This window comes from Pteronotus mesoamericanus, unplaced genomic scaffold (assembly GCF_021234165.1).
Source record: "Pteronotus mesoamericanus isolate MK-2021 breed Mesoamerican mustached bat unplaced genomic scaffold, CSHL_Meso_final contig_20, whole genome shotgun sequence".
NCBI classification, from domain to species: domain Eukaryota; kingdom Metazoa; phylum Chordata; class Mammalia; order Chiroptera; family Mormoopidae; genus Pteronotus; species Pteronotus mesoamericanus.
In genome coordinates, this window is record NW_026555085.1 from 74,525,192 (window position 1) to 74,552,259 (window position 27,068).

Genomic DNA, 27,068 nt, shown 5'->3' on the forward strand with positions numbered 1-27,068 from the left:
GGTTCTTGAGTCAGGCTGGCAGGTTTGGCTGGAGATTCACAATGACAATGTTGTGGTGGCCAGGGAGTTGGTTATTCGGCTGAACAGCATCATGACTAATGAGAATTTTTTTGTGATTCAGTTAGTGCTTATGTGGTTTTGCCAAAAAAACATAAATGAAGACAAAAATTCTACAGGAAGTGTGGGATCACTGGCTATGTCCTATCCCCAAGACCATTTTCAGGAGGTATCGAAGTACTTTTTTTACCATATTTACCACAAAGTACTTGGGAAAGCTTCCTGGAAGTAACTCAGAATTACTGTCCACTGGATGTTGCAGGATGGGCAATGGGAATCTGAACCTACAAGGAGGTCACAGTTTCACACTCCAGCTCACAGCAAAAGAAGGTAAACTTGAAATGCTTTTCTCCTTCACTTACCTCCAGATTAAAAAAGGACAATTTAAATTCAGTATCCCACTAAAGAATTCATTCCTTCTCCTTCTAAATGGGAGAACAAACATTTGATTAGAATACTTTATTTATATTACTGACTGTCTTAACTATAAAAAAGAAACAACTTTGTTTAGAGATTTATTTTTCTCAGCTCCATAAGCTTAAAACATAACACTGTTCTAAGGATTTTAAATTAATCCTATTGTAAGTAAGTGCACTACATCTACTTTCCGAACATTTCTCTTTGTCATTTTCTAATATTCTATTAAATTGGTATTTATTAGGGTTGTAGAAGGATAAACTGGGGAAAACACAGGAAATAAAGAAATTTTACAGTAACTACATTATCTGGAAAGATACTTTGAAACTGTGTAATAAATCTTAATTACATTGAAAAAATGTAGAGTACATATTACATTTGCCTCACTAAAGACTAATCATTTGTTTAGTCGCATTCTATTGTATGGTTTAAATACTCTATTTCTCATCTTATAATTGTAGAAAATGAATTCCAACTTTAACTTGCTCCTGAGAATATGAAGTCATTGAATGGAGAGAATATATATTCTGTATTTGCCTTGTCCACAGTATATGAAACCTAAAGTCAAATTATTATTTATCAATTCATATTGTGGTTCAGAGCAACACTTCCTTTTACATTCATTCAGCTGGTTCCCCTCAGATGTAAGTATGAAGGTAACTTTTTTTATTGTGAGACAATAGCATTGATGTCTAAATTTAATTTTTTTATTTAATTTCCAGGAAATGGTAAATTTTCTAGAACAGAGATCTGGAAATGGTCCTCGACTTCTTTGGCATTCCTCCATTGACAGATGGACATCTAGGTTTTCCTCCTTTCAAGCAGGGTGGGCTTTTGATTACCCTGTAACTAATAGAACACGGTAGAAGCGGAGCTGAGTGACTTTTGAGGCTGGCTGATAAAAGACAGTGCAGTTTCTGCTTGGGTTGCTGGAAATTTGTCCTAAGAACCGTCCGTGGCGGAGCCAGCCATGATGTGAGGACGGCAAGCTGCAAAGATGAGCTGATCACTTGATCGCATCTTCACGTTCTTCCAGCCCATGTGCCAGACTTGTGAGGAAATGTATCTTTAGGTAATCCCTGCACCCAGCCACAAAGCCACCTCCACCCTTGGAGTCTTCCCAGCTGAAGCCCCAGACAGTGTGGAGCAAAGACATACCCTGCTGTGCCATCGTTGAATTCCTGACCCATAGAATCTGTGAGCATAATAAAATCATTGTTTAAAGACATAATGTTTGGAATGGGTTGTTGCACAACAATAGCACCTAGAACACTAGGCTTATTCTTACATGATTTCTTCATGTGTTTTAAAAAAGAATAGTACAATTCAGAGAAAAATAAAAAGGATGAAAGTAATGGGTTTTTCTAATCTCTGATGGCTGTTTTTAACCTGAAAATTACATGTACTATATGAAATAATTTACTAAAATAATATTTATAACTGAGTCTTACATTTATAAAATAATTGTGTCAATATACCTTACAATATCTTATATAAAATAAAATATGATTGAAATGTTACAAATATTCAAGTTGATGTATGCAGCAAGTAAGTACTGAGATCCCAGCATATTCATGGCACGTCACTTGATATTCTATAAATTTTACATAAATTACAAATTAAAATAATTTAATTTAGGAGGATATAGCCCAAAAGGTATTTAATTAAAATCATGATTGGTTAAGCATTGATTATAACTACAGCTCTTGTCAATATAATGGCATAGTCTTGTCTTCTTGGCTTATCTCTGTATCTTCAAAGTTTCCTCTGAAGGCCAGCATTTTGGTCAAACAGATAAATGGACTTACATTGCTGAGGATCTATGGATAATATCTGTCATGGGATGATATTATTAGAAATAGAATTGAGTTTTTAAAAGAAATCATCACAGAAAGGTGAGAGGCAACATGATATAGAGGCCTCAGTCCATCTTAGCACAGTTACATGGTATTTAATAAATAATTATTGTATAAAAGAAATACAACTTAAAATGCAAGGTGGAAAAGTCTTTTAAAAAATTGATAATACCCATTCCTGATCTTGACATACGGAAAATGGCAACCATTGCTCCTTCTAAGTACAAACTGAAACAACCCCTTGGAGAAAAATTGCTATTATTTATCAAAAGCATTGTAATTTTGCTCATTCTTTGACTTACAAGTGCACTTCTAGAAGTTTAATCATAGGAAAGTAGCAAAACATAGGCAAAAACAGACCTCCAAATTTAAATATTATAACACTTATAATATTGAAACATTGGAAACAAACGATACTGGTTTGCTGTTGCTATAACAAATTGCCAGAAATTCAGTGACTTTAAATGACACATCCATTATATCACAGTTCTATGGTTCAGAAGCCTGACATGGGTCTTGGTGGGTTAAAATCAAGCTGTGGGCATGAATGCACTATTTATGAAGGCTATAGGAACAGGAGACTCTGTTTCCTTACCCTTGCAAGCTTCTGTATTCTTTGACTCAGGGCCTCCTTCCTCCATTTACAAAACCAGAAATGACAGGTTGAATCTCTTCTCACCTTGCATCTCCCGACCTTCCACTTCGTCCGCTATCTTCTCCCCAACACCCCACCGCTGGGAAAGGTTCTCTTTTTTAGGGCTCAAGTGATTCGATTGGGCCTACCTGGATAACCCAAGCTACTCTCCACATTTCAAGATTCTTAATCACATATACAAAGTCCCTTTTGCCATGTGAGATACCATATACATAGGGTGCCTCGATTATGGCTGCACCATAATTGAGGGGCCCTTATTCCACTCACCACAAAACCTGTATGTCTAAGAAAAGAATATAATTAAATAATTGTGATACATTCTTACACTGGAATGTTATATAGTCATTAAATCTATATTATATGCAGAATAATGATAATTAAGAATCTTAAAATGTTAACAATGTGCTAGGCACTGTTCTAAAAGCTTTACATATATTGTGCATATATTTACATATATTTCTTAATCCTCCCAACAACCCTAATATATGCACACTATTATTCCCAGTATCCCTTTATAGATAAGGAAACCAAGGCACAGAGAACTAAATTATTTGTGTAGGGTTACATGGTTGCAAAAAAAGCAGAACTTGGAACATAAAGTTAAATTGGCTGCAGAGACCGTGAGCTCTGAATTGGACATATATTACTGATTTGTTGTTAAGTGAAAAAAAACCCCAGCAGACTAAAACCTATTCTGTAGGATATAATTCCATTTTTGTAAAAAAAATGGTTTGTGCAAAAAAAGATTATTCCAGGGTGGAAAGATTATGATTGATTATTTTCTTTTAAAAATGTATTTGAAAATACTATTATTTTCCAAATAAAAAATTCCAAGTTTGTATACAATATTCAATGATTGGACTTTTCTGGTTTTATAGCTGTAAAGATAATTGCTGCCTTAATGTTTTTAAAGTATAACGAATGAAGTAAAACTCAGAGTGAAATGATCAATGTTGTTACAAAGCCAGGCTTGAGTTTTTGTTCTTGCTGAAATGAATGCTCAGCAGATAACAAGTGACTTTGTGGCTGTGTACCTATTGCATTCCATGAGTTGTTCTAACATATATATATGTTAGATGTGAAATAAACTTGAAAAGTACTTTAAAGCAGGTTGCTAAGGTCAGCCGGAATGAGGTGTATTTTATGTAACAAGTCTTCCCACAGAAACAAAACAAAAAATTTAACAATAGCTATGTCAACCATCTAGTAAACTGAAGTCTTATATAACTGAAGAGTATGACTTCTAAATGAAAGTGCAATCAACATTCCAACTTGAGATCTCTCTCTCCTTCATACACTTCTATGGGACAGTTAATATTCTCTTTATCTTTTCCACTAAGCCTCCAGGCTTAATAGGGCATGGAACAAGTAGGGCATAGCCACCTTAAGGAATGGCACTTAATTCCTAACTAGGGCACCTTTATATAAATCAGATATTCACTCTTCTGAGACTACTATGCCAATGATGCCGGATCAGGAATTAAAGCCACTGCAGATTTATGTTGGCTTATCAAGAGGCAGCCCTGCCACAAATATTTGAGTGGTTTATTTTGGAGGTGATCCCAGAAAGCACTGGCAGAGAAGGGGAGTGAGGCAGGAAAGAAAGGAAACCAGTCAAGAGCGCACGAAAAAGCAGGTTACCACTAAAGGCAACTGTGGATTTGATGGGCTCAACTCTATTGGGGAAGTTAGTGGGTTATAGTAGAGTATGTCTCAGGGGTTCCTATCTCTGGGTTGAGAAGCTGGGGTATTTATCCACCAACTCCCATCTATTATGGTGTGAGAGTTGTCCTCAGGGCTATAACTGGAGTTTGGAATCAAGCAGCTCCTGTGGTTAGAAAAAGCTCATAGACAATCCCAAGTGACTGGAGAAAAAAGATGGGCGTATCCTGAAAGGCAAGAATCCAGGGACTAGGGGCAGGGCACTGAGCCAGCTATAGGTAACATTATGCTTCCCCTTAACCTACGTAGCCTAGAGACCATTCAGGCTCTTGCTGGGAGCAGGGAAACTAGGATTATTGATGGATCCACATGAATGCATTGTTGCAATTATGACTTTACAAAGGTGATAATAGACTGCTTTTCACAATACAGCCGCAGCTTCAACATTCAGCATCAACCAAGAGCTTCCTTTTTATTTGGCAATACAAACTACCTGCATCCCCAGCAGCTACTGGACAGCTAACATGGGTGACGACAGAACAGTAGCTAACAGAAACATCTGCCACTAGATACCTCTGCCTTCAGTTTCACCAAGGGTTGTGGAGCAACTACTACCTGCCAGGCCCACAGTGGACAAGAGCATGTATGGGGCTTTTGTACTTGCATTAAACACTCAAGAGATTTTTCGGAGAAAAGCCTGTTTACAAATGGGATGATTGAAAGCAGGCATTCTCATTATAGTAATAAAATACCTGCATTCCATAAATTTAACAAATCAAATTCCTTTTCGACTCTCTGCGCTTGACATAATATTTTTGAAAATTCAGTACCGGGTTTCTGGACATTGGGATCTTTAAGCCTTATTCAATTTCTTTATGTTTGGTTGTTCCAATGCACAATAATATTTACTCAGGAAGCAATCACTTGGGGTCCTTATTTATTATGTTATCTTACACAAGTGACATTTTCTCAGTCGGGTCAAATCTCATTTGCTAAGGAAAGCTCTTTGCTAGATGTGGTTTCATCTGTTTTAACCTCTTGAAGGGGTGTGGGAGTTAGCTAAACAATTCTCTTTTTTTATCAGTCTCGCACATTTCAATGGCTCGACTCTAGTAGATCTTACGCCTTCAATTCCTGGGACAGTTAGGAATGGAGCTGGCTGCCCAGGGCTATGAAGGAAACTAGACTATCCGATCCTGAACACTCAGGCCCCAGAGGCCGCCGCCAGGGATAAACTGCTACGCTCTGCAGATTTCGGCCCGCAGGTGGCAGCAGCGGGCTCCGAAGCGCGTCTCTGCAGGTTACCGGAACCGCTGCACAGCTTCTGGCTAGCGCTCATCAAGCAGGTTTGCAGCATCGACCTCCAGAAATCCTCACCCAGCCAGGACGGTCCATAAGGCCGAAGTACTTGAGTGTTAAAATTGTTTCTGTTCCTTTCCTTTCTTGAGTAAAAACAACAGTGTGAAGCAGCAATGACAACTCATTGCGTCCCCACTCCCGCCGGTTCCCTTTCCCTACCAACTACCGCAGCAATCTGCTCCCTTTTCCAGAGCAGTGTCTGCTCCGTAAGTCTCTACGCTCCGGCCCTTGCAGTTCCTCGGGAGGCGGGTGCTGGGCGGCTGCAGTGCGTCGGCCGCCACGGCGCCCCTTCTCTTCTTGGGCTCTGATTCTTCCCCCGTGCGGGTTTTTCCGGACGGTCGGGATGTTCGGCTGCACCCCTATTTCATCACCCCATTCCCCTTCGGTAACCCTCCTCTTCGACCCTTCTCTCCCGCACACGCACACACACAAACACAGCTCGCTTGCATATAGTGCTCCAGGCTCGATGGTGGGCGCAGGACCTTCACAAGCCCAGCAAACCACGGACATGCTGCCCGAACTCTTCGCCCCTCGGACCCCAGCGCTACCACCGACGCAGCCGCCGCTTCTGCGCCTCTCCTTCTCGCCCAGACAGTGCAGCCAACAGCCTCCTTGGCGGCAGGCCGGGCCGGGCTGGAAGAAGTTGACGTCTTGGGAGGGGGCGGCGGGGAGCAGGTTGAAGGATTTGTTGTAGGAGGATTAACACATCTGGGCGAGGGGAGGGGCAGCGCCGCTGCAAGACGCGCGGCTGCAGGACGCGGCGCGGCTCCCGCATCACTGCGTTCAGCAACCGCCGCCGCCGCCGCCGCCGCCGGGGACCGCGGATCCCGGACGCCCCCTCCCGGCCCGTGCCGCGCCCCCGCCCGCCTGGCCCCGCAGATCCTCGCGCACAGGAGCGGCGAGCGGCGCAGGGAGGCGAGCAGCCGCCCCCAGAGCCGGCGGACGGAAAGCTTGTGGCTAGCGCACGTTGGGCGGTGTGGGGCAAACCGGCGCGAGGAGCTGCGGGGGCGAAACTTCGCGGCCAGATGCCCGTGGGCGCGGCGGCGCTGCGAGGCTACCGCTGCTGCCCCTGCGGGCCCCGGGCGCGTCTCTACGGGCGGCGTTGCCCGCGGCGCGGCGTGTGCAGCGAGCAAGTGAAGGTATGTGTGGCGGGCGCGGCTGGAGCTGCCGCCGCCGCGGCGCCAGCAGGTCCTAATGCCTGTCACTTCCCAGGACGCTGGCAGCAGCAGCCCGGAGCCCCCGAGCCCTCGGCAGGTTTTCCTGTCCTTCCCGGCGATCTGATTGGATAAAGTGGGGGCTCGACGGTGGCCGACGTGGGACAGTCTGGCTGTGGCAGGGGTCTCGGAAACCATGGGTTATTGCAATGGCAGGTGCACGCTTATCTTTATCTGTGGCATGCAACTGGTAAGTGACACTTGGGTCCTCTTATTCTCTAATGTGTCTTTGAGATAGTGGGCAGGGGGATTCAGTAAAGGGTCTGCCATTGATTAGAATGGAAGAAAAAGTAAAAGAGAAAAGGTGACAGATATATTGCCTATATTTAAAATGAATTTAGGGAGAGGCACAGTGGGGTACAGGAGAGATGAGCCTTTCTGCCCCCACCTATTTCTGTCCCTCTGAAGACAGTTTAGTAGGTGCGGGTTAAACTTGTCTTTAATTTGTTTAAGCAAAGCAAGATTTAGCTCTTGTTCCTTTATGCTTTTCATTCCTATTAATGTAACAACGTGATCGTCACATATAATTAACTATACAGGTGTTAAAAGAGAAATATGGAGTTTTTTTACTTTTCTCCCATATACTAATTTTTGCAGTATCTTTGTTTCTTCATTGACATGTGTTATTTTTCATGGAATATATTGTCTTATAAGTATAATGCTGTAACAAACCACTATGTAGGGCAGATAATATCTTTACAGTGGTCTCATCTGGAAGCCACATTGAGTTTTAAAAGTATGTAGATTGAAGAGAAATCCTTAGATGAACTCAGCAACACCATTGCCATAGACTGAAACAGTACCCTTCAGATCGTAATTATTACAAACAATTCTAAGGAAAAAATATTCTGTCTTACGTTATGTATGTAATTACTCTCAAAATAGATACTGTTGGCTGATCCTATAGGATAGAGAATTACATGTACTTTTTGAGGAATGCTGTTCAGTTGTAAAGAGGCAAGGAGCCAATAATGGAACAACGCCATATCTCTGAATTTAAATTCCCTAAGGGCAGTAGAAAGAGGGGCTGAAAATACTTTAGAGCTGAAAAATATACCACTGTTAAGTGGTCAATTTGAGGTAGAAGGTACTTGCTCACCCCAATCATCAAATAGCTTTTCCTGGAAAGTATATATTAATCTGAATAGCTACTTAAGTTTCCAACAACTGTTTCATAAAGGCTGAAAGGACTACAAGACTGGAGCAAATTTCTGAGAGCCTAATCAGTAAAGTGTTCAAAAGAGCAAGGATTTGCTGCTGAAACTGATAGGATTCCTTAAGTGTTCTTTGTTTATCAGTGTCATGAGTGGTGGTTGCTGTTGTTGTTTTATTTAGTGTTCAGCTGAAGTAGTTCTCTTTCTTGTATATTATCTCAGGATGATTTTCTTTCCCTGGAAAGTTATCTGATAATGTATGTATTTTGACAGTGAATTACTTGGCTTAAGAAAAAGACAGACATATAAATATAATTTTAAGAATGTAGTATTTTCCTGATGGTGTATAAACCACTTTCTTTTTTCCCACCACATATTAATTTAAATTTTGCAATAAAGGATTTTAACTCTTACTGTTAAAACTAATAAGGAGAATAAGATAGCTTACTTTGTTAAACTTCATTAGGTGAAGTATGCCAAATTGCATAAACATTTTCAAAACATTTTTATATTCACATATGATTCAGAAAAGAATACATTTGCTTAATCATTGTGTAAGAGCATACAACTGAGAATGAGTGGGTGGGTAAAATCATTCTTATGCTCTTTTGAATTTTCAATATTAAAAACATGATTTAACTTTCATCACTTAACATAGTAGGACTTTATTATGACAAATGTAGGTATTAGATCTATATGATGTTTTGTGTGAATACAAACTCCTCAAGAACTTAAATTGCTTTAAAAAAACATAAACATACAAATAGGGAAGCTAAATTTAAAAGTAGCAGGATAAGTCTAAAGCTTTATCTGTGTGTGTGGGTGTGGGGTGTGTGTGTGTGTGTGTGTGTGTGTGTGTGTGTGTGTGTGGTCATGAGCATGCATGCATGCAATGGTGTGTTGGAGAGGTGCGACGTCATTAATGAAACAGAAATTCTGAATGAAAGCTAAGTTCTCTAACAAAATCGAATTCACTGCCATTCAGGAGTGCTCAATCTAAGCAAGTATATACATTTGAATCCCAAGGAATATTTTACTCTCTATAAGGATCATGAAATTTTTCCCATTCAGACTTATGTGCCACCAGGATAATATAATTAGCAGCCATGTTCATGCAGATACAAAACAAAAAACAGAGGCTGAAGAATACCACATTGGTTTGATAGAGTGAAACGATCACATTTAAAGGACATCGGAGATTTCTGGTAATCGTTGCTTCTTAGAAATATAGTATTTTATTTTAAATAAAAACAATTATTTTGAAATAGTTCCAAAACACTGAATAAAAAAAATTAGGTGGGTGTATATATTTTCCTTTGCTTTTGATAGATCTTTAAAAACTTTTTTGTATCTCTGAGCTATTATGACTAAGGATGGCTTTATTAAGTAGCCAGGTTTCCAGAATAAGTTATGACTCATGTACCAATGATTGACACAAAAGTTCACCTAGTCTTGTTTTCTTCTGAAGTGTGTAGTGTGGGTTCTTGGAACATTTGGGTGTAGTCTTCTTGTAGCTGTACAGAGACATCTTAGTTTATTAAAATTAATTGAAGACAGTGATTGTCTAAGATAGAAACTTCATTAAATTTTTTTAAGTAACTTTATTGAGTTTCTGAAAATATTTACCTCCAGTTCTGTAGAGTATATCTTCATTAGACTTAAAGGCATATTTATGTCAACAGAAACCTGCAACTAAATCTTAACAGAAGATGAGGTAGCTTTTGGTATTGTAGAAATGGGAGCCTCATTCTTCACTTTATTATCACAGCAGACTGTTTTGATCCTTCAGCAAGTGAAAGACAGACTAATCCTCCAGAGAAAGTTACCTGTCAAAGTTCTATATATTTGCTTTTAAATATATTAAACATGCTTTTAATTTAATGTCTGGGAGATTACAAGTGTGGAGAGACATACATTCTTTTAAAAAACAGAAAATCAGTTTATAAGACAAGAAATTAGGATTTCATACCATAGAAATTTAACACAAAACTTCTATTTCATGAAGAAGTGTTTCTGTATATCATAAATTAAGATATCTGAGCTACACGGTCACTTCAACTTAAGCTTTTAGGGTGAGTCCTACCAAAAGGGGTGTGATCTTTGGGAACCGATTCACTGCATGTGCAGAATCAGGAGTTTAAGCTCATAATCTCGAGAAGGTAATTTTCTTTTTATCATTGCTCTTCTTAATGCAAGAAACTGAAGATTTCAGATAGTGACAAAAATCATCATGGCATTTGAGGTGGTGGATATAGTGGGTACAAGATAAGAACATTTTAACTTATTTACAACTTTCAGCAGTTTGAAAGATTTTCAGCTTTTAAAAAATGTTTGGTTGAATGAAAAAGTTCTTTCTATAATTGTTGAAAAATATTACTCAGATATTTCTCAGTGAAAAATCACAGTTATAATATGGAAGAATATAACTTACTTTAGATGGCAAAACAGCTTTGTTTTCAAGTAAGGAAATTCAAAATTGCCCACATTTTTGTACACTAGGCTCCTATGTGGCACAAAGCCTAAGAGTTCGAAATTCCTCAAAGAAAGTACAGATTTACATTCAACAGATTAACACTTGAAAATGTCATTCTTGCCATGTGCTCTATGAAATATTGCTACCTTGGAGCAGGTGCAGCTAACAATTAGGTTAGTACACATGTGTGTGCAGCTGTGTGAAGAAGCACATTTGAAACTTAATTAAGGATGATCAGTTGCTTTCCTCTGTACAGTTACTAAGCATTTTCAAAGGTACACATTTATTAGAGAAGGCCATGGATACATAGATGGACTAAATAAAAACAAATTTATTATAATTATGGAGCATCTTAGTGGTGGTCAGTCATGATTTTATGCAGTGTTCATACTTAAATGCTCTTTGATTCTTTCTTAGAAAATAAAACATTACATACAATGCCTTGAAAAGTGCAGGTAGAATGTTATGCTTTTCCTAAGATACTTTTCACAAGTTTGAAAGTTCCACAAAAGCATAGAACTTTACCTGTCAGAAACACTCCTCAGAGAATTAAAAATTTTACATTCAAGTATCATTGATAATAAAACCTTGAGGTCATTACCCAGTCTGATTTCTGGAGAAGGCTAAAAATTTCTATGTAATATTTTAGAAACTTACGGTGTAAAAATATGCTAAGAGTTTGCTAAGATGTAAAATAACTTTCTTCTTTTTAGATGTTTTCTACATTTGCACCCCGATATTTTGACATCTATATGTATATGTGTATATATTAATTTATTCTTTTCTTTGTAATTCAGCACCACTCTCCTCTTTCTTTCTACCAAGAAAGATGTAGAAACTTCTTCCAGCGTCCAGCTCTCTTTCTTGGGTCACATACCAACTGGCTACTTTTTTTCATACACCCGAAGTTCCAAAGAGCCAATCTGTGCAGAGCTGCTTGTTTTTCTCAAATAAAATAAAGGCTTGGATGGCCAGCATCCCCAGTGCAGAAGGCTGGAGTCGCCCCTGGCAGGGGGCCCGTGTGTGGGCAATGGCCCAGAAATGCGAACGGGCATCGCCACCTCCTTTTCCCTCTGATACTGCTGTACTTGGGGTCAAATTCTCTTGCCCAGTCAAGAATTTCAGAATGCAGCCAGGGACTCCTTAGAATAAGATGTTTTTATTCCTTGGTCTGTTTCTTTTTTGTGCATGTGTGTGCTTGCCAAAAATACAGTCTGAGACAGAAGCACATTTTTAACATTTCTGCATTTATACTGGATATAAAATATTAAAATTATGACATCCATTACATTAAATATCTGTATTTACTACTGGTGGCTAAAATTTCAAAGGATATACTTCTGTTTTTTAGTAGAATTTCAAGCAACTTGGTGTAATTTTTCCAAAAGTAGCTTTGAAACTAATATTGCTAATAATGGAGATTATTCTATTTTCATGCCTTACGCAAACATGCAAATTTAAGAAATCAAACACACGTGCAGGAGAAATATTTCTAGTCTGTTTTCTCATTTAGATAATGATCTCTTCCAATTTTGGTGCACTTTCTTCCCCATAGAACCTTGATAATTGTTTATTTTCAACATAATAAAATACACAGACCATCAAGATACAATGTTTATCTAGGATTCTTTCCCTGCCATAACAAAAATAGAAATAAGTACTCTATTTATACCTACCTCATTTCATAGGGTGGAAATAACAGTGCATGCAACATTTGTTTTTGCCAACCTCAAGAAATTGAAAGACATTTAAAAATTATGAAGGCAATTATATTGTTTTCTCTGTCCAGGTATGGTGGAAGATAAAATTTATAAACTGGTTTCTCTTCTTTTAATATTTTAGGTGTGTTGAGAGTTGAAAGCTCTTGCTATTTAAAGGCATCACTTGCTCCATCTTCTTGAAAGGAGCATTCCCTGCCACCTGTTTTTGTTTACTTAAACTCTGAAATAGGCCCTGGGTCTTAACTGATAGCAAGAGTTGTAACTTTTAATCATGTGCAAGCTATAGCCTTTCTCTTCCAATCTGGAGTAGGAGTAGTGTGACTTTTAATGCTAATAAATTTTACCTTTTAAATTACAGATACATGCTAACTTTGATCCCTCTAAAAACACTTTTTAAAAAGTTATGAACAAACTCACTTTTATAGGCACTTTGAAAGAATTTTTTTTTATTTTATGTTTTTAAAATTTGTTATACGTTAAAATCCTAGCTTCTTTGTAAAATACTTAATGGAAACTTTGGAATTTATTCTTCTGAGCTAAATGCTAAACATGCTGTTTTCACTGATTCCTTTCTAATAATTCTATGAGAGAGGTAATAGACCTTAATATCCCCATTTTACAGAGGATGAAATGGAGCCTTTAGAAGTTTAAAGAACTTTCATAAGTCACTCTCTTAGTAAGTGGGAGAGCTTGTATTTAAACCCAGGTCTGTCCAACTTTAAGACAGACTAAGTTTGTACCACTGAGTTACAATGCCTCCTTTCCATGCATTAGTAACATGCAACAACAGCAAGTATCTTACATTTGTTTTATTTACAAAGGCAGCATATACCTACTAAGTCCTGGTTGACACAACAATCAACACAAGACTAAGCAGACTCGAGGGACGAGAGGGGATAGATCGATGCCAGGCTCCTATCCAAACCTGACTGGCCCAGGTGTCCTCAGGTTTCACAGCTATGAGCTGCTGGTGTGTGGACCAGAGAGAGACTTCCCCTTGCAGAATCCCCTTGCTGTGTAATTGTACTTTAACACTGCAAAACACTCCTGTAGTTCTACTCTACAGAAGTAATCGCTGGTAATAGCTTATATTTCTGTTGTTGCTTAAGGGTGGGGGAAAAAAGGTACAGCTTCATTGCATTTCTGGCCAACTATTGAGAAATAACCACTCAGTAATGGCTTGGACACTTTCATAGGTATGCTTATAAAAGTTTCTATGGGAAGAAGAAATACATTTTTTTTTTCAATTCCTCTTCTTTCTGAAACAAATCTCTGATGAATGGCTAGTGCAGAGTAATGTCATTTGCCTGTAACATGTCCCAAATCCTAAGTTCATTAAGACCACTATTGGTGAGATTATTACTTAAAATTATTACTGTTGGAAATGACTTTGTGTAATAGGTTATTTAAAATATGCATTGAATATCCTAGAATACTTCTGGAACTTGTGTGTGCATCAGAATCACCGGCAGGCGTTTTTCTACCCAGATCATTGGATGCACACCAGAATGTTGGTTCAGTAGGTGAAGGGTAGGACCCAGACCTAGAATTTGCTTTTCTAATGGGTTCCCAGGGGACACTGAAGATGCTGGTTGAGGACCGGACTTTGAATACTGCTGGCCTAGAACATAGATCTTCATTTAATGGTATATGAATTCTTCGACTCAACTCTATAATTAGCTCCCTTCTTCATTGGGCCTGTTGCTTATTGTGAAAGAAAACTTTTTTTGGGGACCAAAATATGCCTATTTCTGACTTCTAGCTTAGTGCCTATTCAGAAGTTTAAATAAGGGAAATGGAAGGTCTTTACACAGCCTTGGTGTCTTTGCAATAAATAATGATACAGAAAATTCTGAAAGAGATTCAGTGCTTCTTTACCCTCTGTGCCTGGTGACGCTGGAGCAGAATTGGTTTTTTCAGCTACCTCTCCTTGCTCGCCTAGCCCCTCAGTCTACATTTCTGGAACAGCTTCTTACTGTGCCTGGGGGAGAGCGAGGGAGAGGAGGGAACATGTTGAAAAATAACTGGACTAAGTGAGAAGGTAGATTTTTCTATGCCCAGTTTAGTGCTTTTAAGTTGGACAAGTAAATAACCGTGACTTTGCTTAGGCCATTTATATTCCTGAGTGTCATTTCCTCATTTGAAAAATGGGGCAGATAATTCATGACCTATTTACCCTACGGAACACTTAGGAGCATCTGGGGAGAAGACGTGCTTAAAGTTTACATGAAAGAGCTTCACAAATGTAAGCCTTTATTGTTGTATTACTTCCAGTACCTGGAAAGCCTTTGTCATTGTTAATAGTTTAATCTTTCAGAACTGTTCACCTAGCGGAGTTACATAGGAGAAGTTATAGGAGTGTTTATATATCATTTGACCAGTGGCCCTAGTTGGAACAATTAATTTCCTACAGAAACTTTTTTTCTTCACCCACCATCATTTTTTTTTTTGAGGGGGGTGGGTACATAAATAAGGATTTTAATACTAAGTGCAAGTGGTTTAAATAGATAAACCAGTCACCATGCTTTATCCTCAAGTCGGCAGTTCTAAAGCTGTGCTCTGTGGGAGCTAGTTCTGCCAAATGTTCTACTAAACATAACCTAAGAGACTAAATAAGTTGTGCACGGCTCGGGTTTTCTGCCCTGTCCCACCTACTCCTTAAGGGTCACGGCACTTACTAGCAGCTTCTGGAAGTCCTAAACTAAAGAAACCCTTGCTTAATTGCATTTATCTCTGCATATAGTGTTTACAAGGAACCAGGGAACCTTTCTTTCTGATATACCCCTATTAATCTTCCATGGATCTAGTATCTTCAGAAACACTTTTTAGTGACGTTTTTCTCTAGGCTAATGATAGAGTCTAAAAGTTAATAATATTATCATCTAAACAATATTGAAAGGCTAAGAATTCAGTATGGAACTCTCAACCCATATAAACAGGTATCTAACAAATAGGAATACATAAATATGGTTAAGACTACTACTAACACATAGTTAAAGTAAACAAAGGGAACCTTGTTTTCAGAATCTTGGCTATTATTTTTTAGGTGTACTTGAGTTTCTTGAAATTATGTTACAGCCACAAAAATCACAACCCTTAGCATTGAAATTAAGGCAAGTCCAATTGCTGATGTTGCAAAGAAGATGACATATTGTAATGTTTCCAAGGATATTTGGAACTTCAGAACACCTGGCAGAGGGCATCCGCAGAAGCAATTTGTTTTAAAAGCAGTGAGTGAGGAGCAACGTCTGTATCCTACATCTAAAACCAAACTCCTTCTTCAGGCATCATATCCTAACCGTTTGCTTCTGTAGCCTGGGTGGTGAGGAGTGAGTTCTCACACTGAGTTTTGTTTTCTAATCAATGGGTACACTCTAAAACAATAGCACATTTAAAAACCCCAACAATGTTTCATTCTTTGAAAACAAACTGTCTCAGTTTGGAATGGAGGGATCACATCTCTCCTGTTAACAGAAGTCTTTGTCTGCATCTGTAGGATGCTAATTACACAACAGAATAAGGAGGTGTTTCACACCCTTTAACTGACAGCTGTGTGTCAAACTATGGAGAGTCGATGTCATGTCTGAAATGTCCAGTGGTAGGGGATTCACGTGAGCATTATCTCTGTGGGCTTCTAGCCATTGGAGATATACAAGGCTGATCTCTCGGAGTATCACTTTTATAGAAGACCGTCTCTGATGGTGGTGGGAACAAACAATGGGTAGGGCTTTTACAGGCTCCAGGGAGGAGAGAACATTCCAGCCTGGTCTTGCTTTCTATGGTCTTGGCCTCTGGAGGAGGGGTCTGCTGATTTGCCTTGTCACTGAGCACTTCCTTTTGTATGGCACCTGCAGTGGTGCAAGGCAGCGTGGCCCTGGAGGTCGTACGTAACTCATTCCTGCGGACACGGGGATTCTGACTTCATTCTCTTTATGAGATAAAGATCACGTATCCCTGAGGATCCCTGAGGATATGGTGTATCCAGGCACTACCTGTTTGTTCCACTTGATTACTCGGAGGTGCAGAGACGAGACTGGGTCAGTGAATGTGTTTAACTACAGGTATCAGAAGCAGTGAGCGAGCAAAATATTTGAAAGCTTTCGAAGCTATTGTGAATTTGATATTACACAGGTGGTATATAAAGAGTCCTGAGTCTCTCTTTTTTTCTTTCTTTTTAAATAAATCTTGCTCACAAATTTGATGATAGTGAACCTGTAACTTACGATGTTCTAAAATATTGGCGCTATGTATTAGATTATGTTGTACTCCTATCAACAGGAATTAATTTTTTAACCATTTCTATCCATCTTGCATGTAGAATGTTTCCATTTCATTTGCTTGAAGGATTGTAGTTAATTTCTGGCTGTTCAGTAGCATTTATGAACCTAAGTTTTGCTTTTGTTTTGGACTGATATTAAAGTTTCCCTCTTCCTCTACAGGACTGGAGGTCCGGTGGGGGTGACTGGCCCCTGAATGTCTAACAATTCAAAAGCAAGTAACACTACTCTACTTAAAATGATGGATTTTTTTTTTAAAGGACATTGTAAAGAAGTCTGTGAAGTTGTGAATTCATTACTAGTTTTCTGAAGAATGTATTTCTGCTTTTATGTAAAACATTCCTGGGAAGTTCCACAGGCTCTTAGATGTATGGGACAGTGCTTTCGCAATTTACCATTTTATAGTATCTCACATTAAATTTGTTTTTGTTCAAAACAGTTGCCCTAAAATGCAGGCAAATGGCATAAGTTCAGTTCACCTTTAGTTACTATAAATTTTGTAACAACAGGGCTTGGTGACCTTTGATCGTGTGTCTCCCTTATTTTAATCCTTACGGGAAACCTGTTGGTTTTCACAAGAATGAAGTAGTGTTCATTCCCATTACTGTACTTACTCTGAAGCTAGGGTTTTGTTAACTATCAAAATGGCCTAAAACGTTAGCTTGTCCCTAAAATTGAGGGAAATATACCCCAATGAGCTTTTGTAAAGACTTACCTAACAATTTGATATAGACTTCACACAGAAAAGAGTTCTGTTGCATGTTTGCTCCTGATAGCCTTCTCTTTTAATTTAATCTTTCACAACGTGAATAAAAATGTTACATACTGAACTTTAATAGAAAAACATGGATGAGAAATGTTAGCAAATTTATTGAAAGAAGCAGCGATCTCAATTTAGAGGAGGAATGTCAACTTCTTATTTGAAAAGCAATTCTGTGAGATTAAAATGTCTTGTGTACAAAACACATCTCTGTGAACGTGTTTCTGATGTAGTTTGGAGGCCGCAGTGGATAGGCCCATTCCCAGTCGTGCGCTGGGTGGGGGTCAGGTGTGCCCAGGGCCCTGCCTTGAGGTGTTGGGAGACGGGGAAGGCAAGGAACAATTCCAAGAATCAACCAGGAGTAGATTCCTAACCTGCAGTGCTGCTATGATTGTTCTAAAATGAATGAATGAGTTAATTAATGAACAGTGAGAAGGAATTAAGTAATTATTAAATCAGCTTCATCAAGTAGGATTTAGGCAATGACTATCCAGGAATAGCATAAACACATGTGCTGAATAAAGTAAGTGTATGCTTCTACCCTTTTGTCAAATAGGATATGATTTAACTGAAAAGAATGTCAAGCTGTGTTTCTATTGTAAATTGATCTAATACTTAATGGTTGTAATAAGTGAAAATTGGTTTAAATTGCAACGTGATCCTTATTATTTATTTATTTACTAGCCATATTACTTACTTAATATGATAGTAGCTAAAAATGTTTTATTGTTCTCTGTTCTTATGTGCTATGAGGTTACATTTAAACTTAATAAAATAAAATCAGTGTTGGTGAAAAATAAATGTTGATGTAATTTGGGCCATCATACTCCATTTTTTAAAAACGTGAATTTATATATTTTAAAGTTATATTATCTAGCTTTATTTGATTTAGTTGATACAATGTTATTTACATATTACAAAGGATCTGTTAGATATGAATATAAACAAGGAAGTAAATTCTGTCTTTAGATTTCATATCTCCAGGGCAGTAGTTTTTAACTTTTGTATGTGTTATGGGTGCTTTTGAGAATCTATTAATATAAGTTATAACTTTCTCACCAAAATAATACTCCTATAACATGGAATTAACAAACTTCTTACCCTAGTCATTAAAACTTAGGTAAAAACCCTTATATTTTTTTTTTTTCGTGTATTGCCTTATCAAGAATTTTAACTCAGGTACTTTGAATTTGGGAAACATATATATATATTTAATATATAGTAATATATTATAAAGCTATATACATATGTACGTACACACATATGTGTGTATCTATCTATATGTGTGTAAGGCAAGGTATAAGAAGCAGAGTTAAATAGTGTAAACAAACAACTCTGTCAAGGAGAAATGATATGTGTAGATGCAGCATAATATAGAATGATAAGAAATTTAAGATAAGTAAGAGTAAAGTACTAAAGAGATTTGGGAGAAGCTATTAGGTATGTCTTCATAGGCCAATCATACAAGGTATTAAGGGCTAGTATATGGTAGGTAAGATTTCTACATGTAGAGACTAGAGAAAAGAGAATTCCAGGAGAAAGAAATGATTGTAGCACAATGGTAAGAATGAAAGGGTATCTGTGTGGGACAGTAAAGAGTCAGATTGATGGGCCAGTGGGAATTGGGAGATGAAGCAGGGGATGGAAGGGGTAAGGGTGCAGTGTGTGGATGGACTTGAGAGCACCTACAGAGGGAGTTTAAACTTTATAGGACAGAGTATGCGTTTCTGTAGTTGTTAATTCTCAAGATGAATGGCCCAGTTCCCCATAGTAGAATAAGAAACATGATGCGAAAGTGAGAGCTGAGGTTTGGCGCAAGCTCTGTGGGGAATGTGAAGGCAGAGTAGCAATAAATTAAAGGATTGTTGGGTTGCATCAGAGGCTTTCATGAAACCAGGTGGAATGTATTTGTAGGGGAATCAATTACTTTTCCATTGTTCCCCAACTTTCTAACAACTGGATTGGAAAAGCAGAAAATGGAAGTCCCTTGTTCTTAGATTGAACAGCACTGAGGGTTTCTGAGAGCCTTTCGGTGTCTTTGAGAATAAAGGGTCTGGTCACAAATAGGGCTGGGTGGGAAAAGTGATGTCAGTTAGATTATTGGGATGCCATTGCACACATCTGAGAATCAGACAGTGCAGACAGCAGAAGGGAGGTTGTAGAAGGGAGGTAAGATTGGTGACGATGACAAGCACAGCTTAGATCTGGGAGAGACACACTATCGGGGTGACGCAGAGGCCCTGGCTGGGCCACAGAGCTGGGTGGGGGCTTTAGTGGTAGAGAGGGAAGAGAGGCAGTGAGGCTCCACTGGTAGAACCATCAGTGTGTATTTCAGTTTTATGAAAGATGATCAGGAATAAGGAGCTGAAGAGGAACACACCCAGGAAAGAATGCAAATTTTGGGGCAGAGTTGGTTTAAGCCGGTGACAGGAACTAGTCAAAAAAGAGATGGTTAGGGATAGTCTGGAGGCAGCTGGGTCTGGGACGATGAGTTGGGAGGAATGGAAATGTTTGTTTAATGAGTTGGTGGATGTCATGATTAAGGACGAGGAAAGATAAGTTCAGGCAAAGCACTTTCTCAGCTTCAGCAATATTGCCATTTTGGATCGGATCATTCTTTGTTGTGGGAAGCTGCTGCTATGCATGCATTGCAGGATGTGTAGCAGCATCCCTGGCTTCTACACTCTAGATGCCAGTAGCATACTTCCAGTTTTGGCAAACAGAAGTGTCGCTAGACATTGCCAAATTGCAAAATAACCCCCTTGTTGAGATCCATTGAGCTAAAGTAAGGTGCCAGAAAGAGCACTTAAGAATAACAGCAGGGTTTTTTTCATAATAGGTTTGAGTTGTCCAGAGGACAGGGAGGTGATCATGAAGACAAGGCTAGCCTTGAGCCAGATCATTGTGAACCGGTGAGAGTAACGACCTGCTCACCATGGGTCAGTATCATGGGGGAGCCTTCTAAAATGTCAATACCAGCACCTGTTCCTCCAGCCTCTTGACCTGGGGAGATAAAATCTTCAGGGAGGAAACCTAGCCATCTAGACATTTTGCAAACTACCTAGATGATTTTATTGTGTTTCTAAGCAAGTAGTAAATGCAGGCTGGCAGATTAGTGCTTATGAAGACATAGGGAAAATCAGGAGGAGAGAAAAGGGAGATTGGGAGGTAGGTTGACATACATTAGGGAGGGGGAGTCCTGAGTAAGTGTTTGTGGGAATGTCACCTGGGAGAGGCAACACTGAATCTAGATTTATTTGGAAGCTACTACTTATGGTCAGTTATGTGCCCAACCAAGCCTTTTGTGTTCTTGGCTGTTTGGCTCTCTTTATTTTGATCCAGGTGGCAGTTATTTAAAACTTGGTGAATGTCATCTTTCCTTTGGTGCCAGTAAAGACTCAGAGAATATTTGACACTTTTAATTTGTCCTCTCCCAAATCCCATAGTCTGTTAATATGTGCAGTGTGTGTGTATCTTTATGAAATGTCTTAAGAAAGATTTCAAATAAGAAATGCATATAAATTATAAGACACACATGTACTTATTTACATGAAGAGTGACATGTGAGAAATTTTGGGTCAAATTATGAGTTTTTAGTTTGATAAAATATTTGGATAAGAGTTAATGAAAATAAAATAAAATATAAACTTTTTTTAAAAAAGTTTTTATTTATTTTTAGAGAGGGGAAGGGAGGGAGAAAGAGATGAGAGAAACATTAATGTGTGGTTGCCTCTTGAGCGCCCCCTATTGGAGACCTGGCCCGCAACCCAGGCACGTGCCCTGACCAGGAATCAAACCAGTACCCTTTGGTATGCAGTAAAGCGCTCAATCCACTGAGCCACACCAGCCAGGGCTGAACTTTTTTTTTTTTTTAACACTAATGCATTTGGAAACCTTTCTTGACTCTTATGGAAACACACACAGACACACAAATTATAACATTGCCTTTCAGGAGCTTAGAATTAAAAAATACTCAAGCAGTTAATTTTCGTAGGTGATCCCCCAAACCCAAGAATATTCAACAGTATTTTAATATTTGATATTCTGATTCACCAGAAGGCCAGGTTATTGCTAAAGGAGGATAATAAAACAGTAGAGATTAATCTTTTAAATTATTCTATTTTAGACTGTATAATTTCTCTTGGTCCAAACTAAGTTCTTTTGGTAACTCAGTCTTTTGGTAGACTTTAATTTGCATGCCTAGAGGGAGAGGAGTAAATTATATGAGTTCTTGAAGGTCTTTATAGTTTGATTTTATGATTAAATCTTGCATTTAACAATACCTTTTTTTCTGGAAGATCGAGGCTAGAAGGTAATTTTCCAGCTCCATGTTTGTATAGAGATCAATTAATATATCACCTGATGCATTTTTTTCTTTAACACAATACAGGGCAAACAGCAGTAACACAGGGCAAAACAAAAACAAAAACAAAACAAACTTGAACAAAATTACAAAAGGATGCATATGAAGCTTTTTAAATTTGCAACTATGTGCAGTCCTCCTAAAGATATACATGGGTCCTATGAAAGCTTAGATGTGTGGAAGTGATGTGTGTATGTGTGGAGGAGGAATAGCGGTATAGGATGGGAAAAAGGGAGAAAATAACGTGATGCTTTTTCATAGGAATTGACTTAGGTCTTCTGGATATATGAGAGAGGAGGGGTGTGGATTTTCTTCGAATACACTGCACTCCTTAGTACATTGTTTTTCTGGATGTGGTAGGTTTTCAGCAGGTCTTGTTAACTCGATATCTGTAGTGCTCAGGGTGAAAAACAGGAGCCCTCATAAGCATCAATGGAGACTGAAATAGAGACAGAGAACGGAGAAGTCTACTGTATTCAGATGAAACCAGTGGAAGTTTACATCGGCCAGATTGCAGAGATCCCCCACTGGAATTTAGCCAAGACACACATTAGTGCATGCTACTTTCTGTCTAGCCTAATTAAAGGATTGTTGAGAACTAACAAAGTTGGCTGACTTGCAGAAGTCGGTGCTTGCTAAGATTTGTAAGTTGTAAGTGCTTAACAGTATGATCTGATTTTTATGCTGGGGTCGTTTTATTAATTAAAGTTTTCTGATCATCTAATTAGAAAATACAGCATGAACTGAACCTGGAGGATTCCCAGGCTTACTTGCTAATTTAAATAAAAGTAATGCAGTAGAAAGCTAGATTCTGGACATGCCTTCAGAGATGTCCCATACCCCTGGGGTAATTATTTAGGATGTACTTTCAGTAGAGAAATTAAAGGGACACCAGTGAGTTAGCTTTTAAATGTAGAAATCTGTGCCAGACCCCAAATTAACTCTTGGACTAGAATATGAGTGCACACTGGAGAGCTGGAAGGCATGCCCAAGACTACCGATTTAAACTAAGTCATTTGATCATTGACATTATGCCTTATTTTTCAGCTCAAATAATACTTTGTCAAAATAGCAGAAAGAGAAGGAAAAGTCAGATGATCACCTCATACTTGAAAACATCATTCTTAGGAAAAAAAGTAGGTAAAATATTCTCTGTGTTTTCTAAATGAAAGGTCCTGTATGTGAGGTGTCATGTTTAAATCTTTAATAGCCTAGAGTATACTTGTCATCAGTTTCTTTATATTCACACCACACTAAGAGAAGTGCTCTATAAAAAAAAAGAAAAGGAGAGAGAGAGACGTTTTAAAACATTTTATTAAACATCTGCATGTGCCCCCTACTGGGCTAAGCAGAACGTATTAAAAGGACAAAAAGGATACAACCAATGAAACAGATACATGGGTCAGAGGACGCCTGGCAATTGAGTGATCATAGTTTTCTCATTCTTCTGCTTAAGTATAGCCAAAAATCCACTCACTATTTCTCTACAGGTACTGGAAAATAAAATATTGATACCAAGAGTATTTTTTTAAAAGCACTTGGTTCTTCATAATTGAACAGAAAGGATAGAAGGGAACTTATGTGTTGGAAATTTTAAAATAAGCTGTTTTCTAGGTGGTCTTGATCAGTTCTCCAGACAGACGTTTGTAGATCCACTTCCCATTCGTGTGGCAGCAGCAGGTGCCGCTTTGTGGGACACGAACGCTCTCCACGCTGGCCATCCCAATGCTTCGCGGCTGAACACATTGCGTGGCATCCAGGTGGCTGTGCCAGACCATAATCTTTCCATGACAGCCATTCTGTAGGTTATGAGTGAAGAGCGTGGGTTGACCAGAGGTAAAATATTTATTTGTCTTGTGGCTGATTTAAATTTTAAAAATTTGATGCCTGCTTTGAAATTAATTTGGGTATTGTTGCCAGCCCTTTGCTATTTAGCCATAAACTCCAACAATTTTTATTTTTTTAAAGCTAGAGAAAGATCCACTTAATATTTAAAAGTTAAAATATAATTTATACCCATTGTTTATTTTAAAATAATGCATGTTAAAATCACAGTTTTAGACCTCACTCAAGAAGCAGCTAGAATGACTGTATCACAAATCATGCAGGATAAAACATCTTAGTTGTTTCACAGCGATTTGGCCTTAAAAGCAAAGCAGCTGATGGTTTATACCAACCACATAGCTCAGGACTCATTTGGGCTCTTGCTACTGTGTTTTTGATGAGTAATATTACATGTCAACCAATCACATATTACTACATCAAGGTATAATTTGAAAATTTAGAAGAAAATAAAGAACACGAACTGAAAGTGTAGAATTGAGGTATTTATGTAGCCAGTGGATGGATGGAGATATATATATTTTACATACAGACACATATACATTGATATATATATATATAAACCATATATATTACCATATCAATATATATATAGATATATCTATATCAATAAATCAATTTTCAACTGAGAAGTTGAAATGCTCTTTTAATGAAACATGGCCCCTTCATATTGTCCCTCACTATTTTAGATTAGGTGTCTTATTTTTAGTTTGGAAGAGGAGAGCAGCTGGTTCAGGCCAGGTGCCGACAGTGCTGATGTTGATGTGAGATGCTGTTCAGATGGATAGTACGAAGGGAATCATTGTCCCTTGATTTGATCATGTTGGCTCTAAAATTTATTTTTTTATCTGGCATTGGACTTAGCATTATACTCAGAGTTGGAAATCACAAAGCTGTGCAGCTGCAGAATATATATGTCCATACCCTGTAACATTACCTCACACACCCAGCACTCACTGTTAGTAGTCTTTGTAAATGGAAGATTCTGTCATGTAACAAAAGCTGGTTATTTTTCTTGTAACTGGAGAAGAGGCCTATAATTTGATCCCATTGTGACTGAATGAAGGGGATAATGGGGAGAGGACAGGGACAAGGGATGGGGCTGTGGGAAGATTGGGGAGCAAGAAAGTTGAAAAATACGTTTCCTTACAAAATCTCCTTGATCTTTGAATATGTGTATGGATACAGTGATTTTGGCATCTGACTCAGATTTTTAGTCTTGCTCTTAAAGCTGGTAAAAGTAAAAGGGCTGAACTACAAGGTTTTCCCAGAAGGTAGCCAGCCATGTAATATAAAAACTAGAGACATTTATTGAAGAAGATACAATATACAAGAAACATCATGGTACATAGGACAATGACACCTCAGTCCCCTTCAAAGTAGGCACCTTGAAGCCTCACACATTGCCATCAGCTGCCCTGTCATATTTTCCTGAATCTCACTGAAGGTCTGAAATATCTTCCCTTTCAAAGGTGATTTTAGTTTTAGGAAAAGGCAGAAGTCACAGGGCGCCAAATTTGGGCTGTAGGGGGCAAAGTCACCTGGGTGATTTGATGTTTTGCCAAAAAACTATGCACAAGGGAGATGTGATATGTGAGCCTGTGTATGGTCGTGATGAAGCTGCCAATCGCCAGTTTCCCATAGCTGTGACCTTCTGAATCATCCCAATAGTTTTTGGGGAGGAATGCTCAAGCTTAATGCAATAAATGATGCAGATTTGTTGCTCTATAGATTCTAATTCAGTCATTTTGAATACAACAGCCACACAGTACACATGCTCACTTAATAGTGTCTACCACCCCCCTGACTAGCACAGTGAAGTTGTCATTGTTCATGCATGCTCATTCCAGTCCACCCTCCTTGGCTGCCAGGTTACATCAATGTCACGCAAACCATTTTTGTTATATTAGCAATGGCTGAACTTTTTCTGGACAGACCTCATACTTGAAAACAGAAGTCAGTTATTATCCATAGTTAATTGTATTTGAATATTTTTTCTGCTGTGCTTTAAAAAAAATTTTTTTAAGTGAGAATATGTGATTGAAATAAAATAGCAATTTACTTAAGAAAAATTGTTTCAAAATTTATGTGGAATTAAAAATTAAAAGAAAACTATTGCTTGAGAAGTACTACTTTGCCCCCTATTACCACATTTAATAAGATGATGATGTACCATATCCAGGTACTGATTAGACAAATACCATAATTCTCTGCAATAGGAAAGCTGTAAAAAATTGCTCCCAGGCTTCCGACAACTTATTTTTATGCCTCTTATTATCTCCTGATCATTTCTTGCCTCCTAACTTTGGACATTTCTGAAGGCCTAGATCAGCCTTGGCTGTGTTTTAAATTTTGCCATTGGAATTATACATTCTTTTTTTTTTTTTTTAATTTATTTACTTTTAAAATACATTTGTCTCTGCCTCCCCCCCACCTCTTTCCCTTGCCCCCTCCCACCTTCCCTCCCTCTGCTCTTCCCCTTTGGTTTTGTCCATGAGTCCTTGCTATATGTCCCTTGACTTTCCCCTTCCCTTCCCTTTCCCTGCCCCCCCCTTCCCTCTTGTCTCTGTTGATTTCTTTTCCTTTCAGTGTTGCTGGTCATATTTTCCTTGCTTCTTTGCAATGTTGGTTACATTCTTGAGTTGATAAATCAGTTGGTCAATACACATTGATTCAATATATACAATGGGAATTGTCCTGTGCTTGATGTTCTAGAATATGTAGGGGAGGAAAAAGATTTCCTCCACCCTCTTAGGACCCCTGGCTAGGACCCCAGGATTTGAAAATTAAACTGACGAACAGACTAATAGGAGAAAAGCATACAATTTGTGATATTTGTGACAAGCCTTCATAAGGAAACTAAGCCCTGAAGAAACAATTAGACCTTATGTTAGATTTGATGAAGTGTGGCTAGTCATGTATAAATATGATAGATTAAGGAGTTTCAGACTCTTGCAATAAACTGGGAGAATCTTGGCAAGGCCTGTACATTAGGATTCTTCTTGACATCCCTTCATCTTCAGAGATAAGGATGCAACTTTTTCTCCTGGTGTAGGAAGGCACCTTCCTCATGAGGGTTGTGTGACCTGTTTTAGGGAAGAAGTGTCAGGGGAAGGTCCGAGGACCCTGTTTGTGTTGTTTTCTCAAACTCTTCCAGCTTAAAATATTCAGTATGCCAACTTGCTATATTTTGGGGGTAGCAAGTTCTGATCCCCTTCAAATACAAGGCAGGAAGATAACATAGGGAGTTTTCCATCT

At 38.5% G+C, this 27,068-nt stretch overlaps 1 protein-coding gene across 1 annotated transcript in view; it reads left to right on the forward strand.

Annotated features, from left to right (window-relative positions):
- The first annotated feature begins 7,117 nt into the window (after positions 1–7,117).
- The window catches only part of NKAIN2 (sodium/potassium transporting ATPase interacting 2), an 878,428-nt gene continuing 858,477 nt past the window's right edge, over positions 7,118–27,068 (forward strand). Inside the window, exons 1-2 of the mRNA XM_054569911.1 lie at positions 7,118–7,145; positions 7,219–7,410. Of these exons, the coding sequence (XP_054425886.1) occupies positions 7,357–7,410 (54 nt within the window). The 5' untranslated portion in view covers positions 7,118–7,145; positions 7,219–7,356. The remainder of the gene's footprint in view (positions 7,146–7,218; positions 7,411–27,068) is intronic.